This window comes from Rhincodon typus, chromosome 3 (genome assembly GCF_021869965.1).
Source record: "Rhincodon typus isolate 14 chromosome 3, sRhiTyp1.1, whole genome shotgun sequence".
Classification (NCBI taxonomy): Eukaryota; Metazoa; Chordata; class Chondrichthyes; order Orectolobiformes; family Rhincodontidae; genus Rhincodon; species Rhincodon typus.
The window spans coordinates 98,590,393-98,600,145 of record NC_063334.1 but is presented as its reverse complement, the minus strand read 5'-3'; the positions used below and the strand labels follow the sequence as shown (position 1 = coordinate 98,600,145).

General features: G+C 41.6%; 1 protein-coding gene across 1 annotated transcript in view; it reads right to left on the bottom strand.

Moving 5' to 3' along the window:
• iqgap2 (IQ motif containing GTPase activating protein 2) overlaps window positions 1–9,753 on the bottom strand; it is a 333,913-nt gene that overhangs the window by 15,847 nt on the left and 308,313 nt on the right. Inside the window, exon 33 of the mRNA XM_048593829.1 lies at window positions 2,730–2,817. Coding sequence (XP_048449786.1) covers window positions 2,730–2,817 — 88 coding nt within the window. The remainder of the gene's footprint in view (window positions 1–2,729; window positions 2,818–9,753) is intronic.

Sequence of the window (9,753 nt, the reverse complement as noted above, 5' to 3'; positions counted from 1 at the left end):
GACCTCATGGCTCCGAAACTCAATCCCTCTACCAATAAAACCTAACATACTGTACGCCTTCTTAACAACGCTATCAACCTGGGTGGCAACTTTCAGTGATCTATGCACATGGACACAGAGATCTTTCTGCTCATCCACACTACCAAGAATCTTACCATTAGCCCAGTACTCTGTATTCCTGTTACTCCTTTCAAAGTGAATCACCTCACACTTTTCCGCATTAAACTCCATTTGCCACCTCTCAGCCCAGCTCTGCAGCTTATCTATGTCCCTCTGTAACCTGCAACATCCTTCCACACTATCCACAACTCCACCAACTTTGGTGTCATCCGCAAATTTACTAACCCATCCTTCTACGCCCTCATCCAGGTCATTTATAAAAATGACAAACAGCAGTGGCCCCAAAACAGATCCTTGAGATACACCACTAGTAACTGAACTCCAGGATGAACATTTCCCATCAACCACCACCCTCTGTCTTCTTACAGCTAGCCAATTTCTGATCCAAACCGCTAAATCACCCTCAATTCCAGGCCTCCGTATTTTCTGCAATAGCCTACCATGGGGAACCTTATCAAACGCTTTACTGAAATCCATATACACCACATCAACCGCTTTACCCTCATCCACCTGTTTGGTCACCTTCTCGAAGAACTCAATAAGGTTTGTGAGGCACGACCTACCCTTCACAAAACCGTGTTGACTATCCCTAATCAAATTATTCCTTTCTAGATGATTATAAATCCTATCTCTTATAATCCTTTCCAACACTTTACCCACAACTGAAGTAAGGCTCACTGGTCTATAATTACCAGGGTTGTCTCTACTCCCCTTCTTGAACAAGGGGACAACATTTGCTGGTCTCCAGTCTTCTGGCACTATTCCTGAAGACAATGACGACATAAAGATCAAAGCCAAAGGCTCTGCAATCTCCTCTCTAGTTTCCCAGAGAATCCTAGGATAAATCCCATCCGGCCCAGGGGACTTATCTATTTTCACACCTTCCAGAATTGCTAACACCTCCTCCTCATGAACCTCAATCCCGTCTAGTCTAATAGACTGTATCTCAGTATTCTCCTTGACAACATTGTCTTTTTCCTGTGTGAATACTGACGAAAAATATTCATTTAGCACCTCTTCTATCTCTTCGGACTCCACGCACAACTTCCCACTACTGTCCTTGACCGGCCCCAATCTTACTCTAGTCATTCTTTTATTCCTGACATACCTATAGAAAGCTTTAGGGTTTTCCTTGATCCTACCTGCTAAAGACTTCTCATGTCCCCTCCTGGCTCTTCTTAGCTCTCTCTTTAGGTCCTTCCTGGCTAACTTGTAACTCTCAAGTGACCTAACTGAGCCTTCATGCCTCATCTCTACATAAGCCTCCTTCTTCCTCTTGACAAGAGATTCAACTTCTTTAGTAAACCACGGTTCCCTCGCTCAACCACTTCCTCCGTGCCTGACAGGTACATACTTGTCAAGGACACGCAGTAGCTGTTCCTTGAACAAGCTCCACATTTCAATTGTGCCCAGCCCCTGCAGTTTCCTTCTCCATTCTATGCATCCTAAATCTTGCCTCATCGCTTCATAATTGCCTTTCCCCCAGCTATAACTCTTGCCCTGCGGTATATACCGATCCCTTTCCATTGCTAAATTAATGTTAAAGAAAATCCCAAAGGTGTTTTAAGTATATTAGGGACAAGAAAATAACTAGGGACCAAAGTGGCAGCGTGTGTGTGTATACAGCCAGAAGACTTAGCTGAGGTTTTCAATGAGTACTTTGTATTCACAATAGTGAAGGACACGGTGGGTATAGATATCAGGGAGGGGTGCTGTGGTATGCATGAATAAGTTAGTATTAAGAGGGATGAGGTATTAGCGGTTTTAGCAGGATTGAAAATGAATAAATCCTCAGGCCCAGATGAGATGTATCTAAAGTTGCTGTGGAAGGAAACTTCAGTGGCTCTGACATCAATATTCAAATCCTCTCTGGCCACAGGAGGGATGCCAGAGAACTGGAGGATCGCTAATGTCGTATCATTATGTGAGAAGAGTGGCAGGGATAAACCAGGAAACTACAGGCCAATAACTCTAAGAGGTAGGGAAACTATTGAAGAATATTCGGAGGAACAGAATGAATATCCAGTTGGAGAGGCATGGATTAATTAGGAACAATTGGCATGGCTTTTTAAGGGGTACATCGTGTGTAACAAATTTGATTGAATTTTGTGAGATGGTGATGAGGTACGTAGGATGAGGATAATGCAGTTGATGCAGTCTATATGGACCAAAGTAAGGCTTTTAACAAAGAATTGAATGACAGACTAGTTATGAAGCTAAGAGTCAATGGAATCCAAGGCAATTTAGCAAAATCGGATCCAAAATTAGTTCATTGGCAGGATGCAGAGGGTAACGGTTGAAGGTTGTTTTTGTGACTGGAAGCCTGTGTCCAGTGGTGCTCAGTCCCTAGTCCCATGCTGTTTGTTGTGTACATGAGTGATCCATCTCCTTGACTCTGTAATGGAAGGTAGCTGTTCCCAGAATCTGCTGTAACATGTTTCCTGTTCCAAACTAACATGACTCACTGGTTTGAGGGTAGGGAAGTTTTGGTTTCCTCTATACGACAATATCATCTCCTGGGCCAGAATTATCAGTGGAACTGGCAGAGACATTCAGTTCCGTGAAACAATGAAATAAATAAAAATGTTTGAGAATACAATTAAAATTACCTGCTGTGAGGACGCTGGTGTTTCCAGGATTTCAGTCAACGTTTCGCCTGGCTGAGTTCTGATCACATCCACAATCAACTGTTTGGTCCTTTCAAATACAAAAAGTATTTTGTTTGCAGTAGTAATAGTGGGTTAAGTCACTGGTATGCTTTTCTCATTTGTATGGTTATACATTTGCAAATTTAATCTTGATATTCTGCTTTGATTCCATCTCAAGTCATTTGCCTTTAGTCAGAATTGTAGCTACATCTGCCTAGTATTTAGATGATTTGTAAAAAGCCCAGGGATTGAACAGAAAATCCTAGCTAACCTGTTACACTGTATGATCTTCTCCGAATTGGAAAGTTTGATGTTTAAAGGCTATAGATTGTAAAACAGACATGATCGCACAATAGAGATGCGAGCAGAAGCAGTAGCAGCCTTCAAGGAAAAATAATAATCTGGTGTAGTACTCCTGACTGCAATGCTGACAGGTGGGAACACAGGTCCCCTATTAAACATCAAATGATGGCTTCTGCTAATCCACTGATTCCTTCGGTCCTCTATGGAGGTAAATTTAACAACAGCCACACAAAGCGTTGGGCAGGTAAAAATTGAAGCATTGCAAACCAAAACATAACATCGCACCTACCCATTTCTACTTTTCGGAGCTAGTGAGGGCTTCTCGTTTAAATATTGTAACGTGCCTCGGTGCCTCATTAAGGACTCGCTAGCTGGGTTAAAACCTGGCAACTGATGGAACAGTCAGGTGGGCCCAGCACCGCATACGATCTTCAAGCCCCAAATGCCCCATTAACCTCATCAGTAACTGAGTCCCTCCCTCGCTGTCAACAATCCAAAGTGATCCCTGCCTCCCCAGCCCCACAATCTTCTCTCCCTTGCTAATGTGTGTGAGCTTCTCACTGATGTTGTTCCTTTCCCCCAACCATTAAGTTCAGCCAGACCTGAGGGAAAGCTACTTTTAAAGGCTTCTTGACTGCTAAATATCCCTTCCTAGCTCAATGTCAAACACCTCTCCTTAAATATGAGTCATTGTTCTGAAAATCGTAATATCAGTTGAAGTTAAAGTAAGGCATGAAATACTTTTAAAGTAGGATTGGGGCAAAGATTTTCAACTTGGCTGAAACTCAAATGCAACTCTGTTAAAAAAAAATGAACAAAATGATCCTTTAGGTATTGAAGAGACTGGTGTTTCTCTTGGCCAGACACAATCTCTGTACTCTGCAAATACACCAGCCAAATAAACCGGGCCATTTCCTCCAAGTAAATGCAGTATGAAGTCCCATTGCTACAATGACAGAAATAAAGGCGGCTAAATCATTAAATATTACAGTTGCGGAGTCAAATTGGTCTGCTCCTGTGTAGTAAATGACTAAGGTGAACAATCCAATCTCTTGCTTGATCTCCACATCATAAGAAGTTTATTTCCTTCGATGTCCATCCAATTTATTTTTGAAAGCATTGATTTTTTTTTCTGCATCCAACAACCTCATGTGCAGAGATTTCCAGAGTTTTACTAATTGGTGTGTGAGAGACATCCTTCCTCATTTGCCCCACTTGCATCTCTTGCCTAATTCTGTGTCCCTTCAGCCTTCTATCATCAGCTAATGAGAAGGGATTTTCCTACTGTACCTTACCAAAGCTTGTTATTAACTTGTACACTTCTATCAAATCTCAACCACCTTCACTCCAAGGACAATAACTCCGGTCTTTCCGACTAACCTTGTAACTGAACCCTCTCAATCCTTGGAACCATTCTGTTAAATCTTCTTTGCAGACTGTGATGGACCTTTATTTCTTAAAATATGGTGCTGCAATATTCTAGTCAGGGTCATCTTTATTACTCATTCTGTCAATCTGCACTGCCACCTTCAAAGATCTATGAACATGTACCTAGGACCCTCTGTTCCTGCACAGCTCATTGTTGGGAAAATGCTAGAGTCCATTATTAAGGAAGAAATGGTAGTGCAAAGCACATGGAAGTCAGAAACTGGGATTAATGGGCCTTTTTCAGTTTGCAACAACATAATTAGTAGGATATGACAAGGATATGACAAGTCTTAGGGCCTCAATTATTTACTACCTTGATTAGTTATTTGAAGGGGGTGCAGAATGCAATATGTCCAAATTTGCTGGATTTAAAAATAAATGAGGATGGCGGCACACTGTGCTGAGAAACAAGAATCTGAAAGGGGACATAAACAGGTTGAGGGAGTGGGCAAAAACTAGGCAGATGGAATTGCATGAAGGGATGTATGTGATCATGCGCTTTAGCAGGAAGAATCAACAAGCAGATTATTTGAATAGGGAAGTGCAGCGCAGAGGGATCTGGGTATTCTTGCTTATGAAACACAAGAAGTTAGCATGCAGGTAATTAAGGCGGCAAACGGAAGTTTGGCCTTTATTGCTACGCGATTGGAATTTAAAAATAGGGAAATCTTGTTACAAGTGTACAGTGTGTTGGTGAGACTGTACCTGGAGTACAGTGTATAGATTTGGTCTCTTTGGTTAACAAAGCACATACTGGCATTGATGGTGGTTCAAAAAGCAATTCACTAGGTTAATTTCTGGGATGAAGAGTTTGACCTATCAACAAAAGTTAAGCAGATTAGGCCTTTATTCATTAGAGTTTAGAAGGACTGAAATATACAAGATTTTGATGGGGCTTGATTGAGTAGATGTTGAGAAGAAGTTTTCACTCTTGAGTGAGTCTCAATCTAGGGGATGAAATTACAAAATAAGGGGACTCTCATTTAAAATGGAGGCGAAGGAATTACTACTCTGAGAGGGTAATGTCTTGAATTCTTACCCCAGAGAGTTGTGAAGGCTAGATCACTGAGAATGTTTAAGGAGCAGATAAATGATAATTGAAATATTAAGGAGCTCAGTGCTATGATGAGCTGGCATGAGGAAGAGTTGAGGCCTGAGACATATCATAGAAACATAGAAGATAGGAGCAGGAGGAGGCCATTCAGCCCATCGAGTCCGCTCCACCATTCACCACAATCATGGCTGATCATCCAACTCGATAGGCTAATCCTGCCTTCTCCCCATAACCTTTGATTCCATTTCCCCCAAATGCTAATCAAGTCACCTCTTGACTACATTCATTCAATGTTTTGGCATCAACCTCTTCCTGTGGTAATGAATTCCACGGGCTCACCACTCTTCGGTTGAAGAAATATCTCCTTATCTCCGTCCTAAATGGTCTACCCCAAAACCTCAGACTGTGACCTCTGGCTCTGGACACATCAGTCATGACCTTGTTGAATGGCAGGCATCAGGGGCCTATTGGCCTACCCCGTTTCTTTTTATTTTAGTTCATATTTTTAGTCCTTACACCCTATTTGAATACTTTCCAATTCCCTGGCATCTTCTCATATCCAATGAAGATTGGAAGAATAAAGGTCAGACCTCCATCAGAAATGTTAGGCGCACTTCCATTTTGACTGTTCTTAGTATAGAACTTTCAGCGGAAGGAAAACCACATCCTCTATTCACAGTACTCAGCTGATGAATTTTGAAGTGGAAAAGTCCCAATAGCCACTTTGACAGCTGTCATCAAAGGGTAAGCTCATAAGTTAAGTGAGATGTTAGGGTGCTGGGAGAATTGGGTACAAGTTGGGTAAGGGTGGCAGTATGTCAACTGGGTAGGGTGCTAACTGGCATCAGGGTAGCTTGCCAGGGTTAAGTTGCTAGATAGGTAGAGGGCAGGGTGACAAAAAAGTAGGATGAGAGCAGGTTTGGGTGCCAGGGTACAAGTAAGTGTTTAGGGGTGGGCTAAGAGAAATTAGGTCTGGCCAGGCTTGGGAAGGGTAGGTGTCATGTTTAATAGTGGGGGAGCGGGTTGGGGAATGGGGTGGTGTCAGGTCTAATCTGACGGAGCTCAAGTTGAGTCCGTTTTGAAACAGATGAGTTTGGAGGAGTGATGTATTGGGTTGATTAGTGATGGCATGGTGGAGGCATGGGGTTTGGTCCAGCGGCATGTAGATTGTGGGCTCCAGAAGCTGTGGGGAGTCAAGTACCAGCGTGTAGACAGGTTGTCAGGTCAGGGGATGGGATGTGAGGGGTCTGTGGGTTAAGAATGAGACAAAGTATGGGAACTATTGAATACTTATTCAGGAGTTAGACTATGCATTTTAAAAGGTCTAACTCCTCCTGAGTAACTATGTTACTTAATTTAAATCAGAACCATCTGAAGTTTCCGATTTTGTAGAGACTCTCCTGGGTTACGGGTGTAGAGAAATTTTTAGCGGAAGGTCCAATTTCCCTGGCAATTCCTTTGGAGAATGCTACAACGGGGATTACATTGCAAATTCCAACTAGGCTTGCAATAATGACTGTTCAGTCAGTGCAACATCTGCCCCAACATGCTAAATGCTATTAAATCCTTTATGATAGACGACCATTTTCTCAATGACTGATATTAAGCTAACAGGCCTGTACCTACCTGTTTTATGTCTCCTTCCATTTTGAATAAGGCTATTATATTGTCAGTTTTTAAGCTTCTGGGACTTTTCCAGAATTTAAGGATTCTCAGAAGATTACCACCAGTGCATACACAACTCTGTAGCTGTTTTGTTAACTATCTTGTGATTCTAACCATCAGGTCCAGGGGACTTACTAGCTTTTAGCCCCATTAGTTTCCCCAAGTACTTTTTCTCTAGTGATAGTTATTATTTTCCTTCTTATCTTATGCCCTTGATTCTGTAGATTTTTTGGAATGTTTTGTTGTCTACCATGAAGATGAATGTGAAGTGTTTATCCAACTCGTCTACCATTTCATGGTTCGTCATTATTATTTCTCCAGCCTCATTTGCTAAGGACCTTTGTTCACTTTGGTCTGTCTCTTACTTTTTATATATTTAAGCAAGTTCTTGCTGATTATCTCTATATTATTTGCTACTTTACTCCCAAAGTTTAATTTCTCCCTTTTCTCAGTCATATTTGGTTGGTTTTTAAAACTCTTCCAATTCTCTGGACGACCTATATAATTTGCCACAAAGCATGAAATTGAAAAAAAAACATACAATTTTTAACTTCCTTGGTTAACCATGGTAAGTTTATTTCCTTTCTAGAATTCTTCTTTCCTCACTAGAATATACCACCTATGGTGAAAGTTGTGAACTATTTTCTTAAATATCTGTCATTTTTCATCAACTGTCTTTTCCTCTAAACTCCTTTCCCAGACATTCCAGCTAACTCTGGCCTCATTCCTTTATAATTACCTTGTTTCTCCCCCCCAAGTTCAGTACTATTGTTTCAGACCCTAGTTTCTCACTCTTAAGCTGTGCAATAAATTCTATCATATCATGGTCACTACTTCTGCGAGGATCTGCTCTTCTGAGATTATATATTATATCATGACACAGTACCAGAAGCAAAATAATGTGATTACTGGTTGGATCCACAACATATTGTTCTTGGAAATTGTCCTGAACACATTCTATGGATTTTCCTCATGGCAACCTCTGTCAATCTGACTTTCCAATCTGCACAAAGGTAGAAGTCACTCACAATTAATACCTTTTATTACATGCCCTGCCTTGTATTACAGGCCCTCATTTCTCCTTTGTTCTACAGTACAGTTCCTGTTGGGGGCTTTATACAACTCTCACCAGTATCTTTTTTTCCTTGTTTCTCACATCCATCCATAAAAGACTCTGCTTTCCAATCCAATAATTTCTCATTTTCACATTTATTCCTCTTGTGCCGATAAGCCCATCTTATCTTTCAATTGTTCAAATTCTCTCAGCACAACTTCTTTTCTAGTCCTGCCAATGTTGATGGTGCAGCATGGATGACAACAATTGGATCTCTCCCTTCCCTCTCCAAGTTCCTGTCCAGCCCCAAGATATCATTAACCCTAGCACTGGGCAGGCAACACAGCCTTCGGAACTGCTGCTCACAGCTACACAGAGCAAGGTTCTATCTCACTGATTATACTGTCCCCTACCACCACTACATTCCTATTTTTCTTTACTCACTTGAATGGCTCCCTGTACCAAGGTGCCATGGTCACTTCGATCATCCTGCCATATCTGCAGTCATGCCTTCCTGTCCCTGATCATAGACCACATTTTAATTAGCCAAATTTAACAGGTTTACTTTTGTGTAAAAGCACCCACAACAGCGATTATTATTTGATCTACTCTTTCCCATTTTTATCCAAACTCTTACTGAGGTCGAGGGGTGTTCCCCAATCCTGTGTTTTTTTTTTTTGAGTTTCAACCTTAGAAATAGCTCCACAGCAAAATCTCTTAAATCAAGTCAAAGCTGGGACTTGTTTAACAAAACATTGAAGAAATTCAGGGAATTGTTTCACTATTTCCTTCACACACTTCAGGCAGACAAAGCATGGAAAGAAAGAGGAAGGGAGTTACAAGGCACAAATTTCTTAAAATTCAGAGGTGTTGGTATCAGTTTGAGAGACTTATTGGGAGTTTGTTAGCTGGCTGGTTTTCCTGGAAGCCGAGATGCAGAGAAATAGTATTGGAACCTGTAACAGGTTTCTCGTATAGGGAGAGGGAAAAGGTCCTTCACAGCCAGCAGGGGGATTGAACTCATGACACTGGCTTTATTCTCCACCATACTCTTATCATCTAGCCACTGAGCTATCCAAACCCCACCTTCTGCAGCATCGCCAGGACGGCAGAACTTAGTTTGATCCTTTGACTGTGCAAATACTTCACCCTGTCTATCAAATGCTGCTGATGTTTGCCACACAATTAGTCCTATTAGTAGCTTCACCAGTTTGACTTCTTATTTTTTTGGAATGCTTTGTGGTGCTCATAGTATCCCCTCCTGCATTCTTCTCTGGGCCACTCAGTTGGATGGTGCAATGAGGGATAAACACACCATGAGGTCTCAGAGTGTGGTCGAGTACAATTCTGCTGTTGCTGAAGGTCCACAGTGCTTCATGGATGCTCTGTTTTGAGCTACTTGATCCATCCTAAATCTATCCCATTTAGCAAGGTTGTACTGCCACAGAACACAATGGAAGAAATGCTCACTGACTGGATAG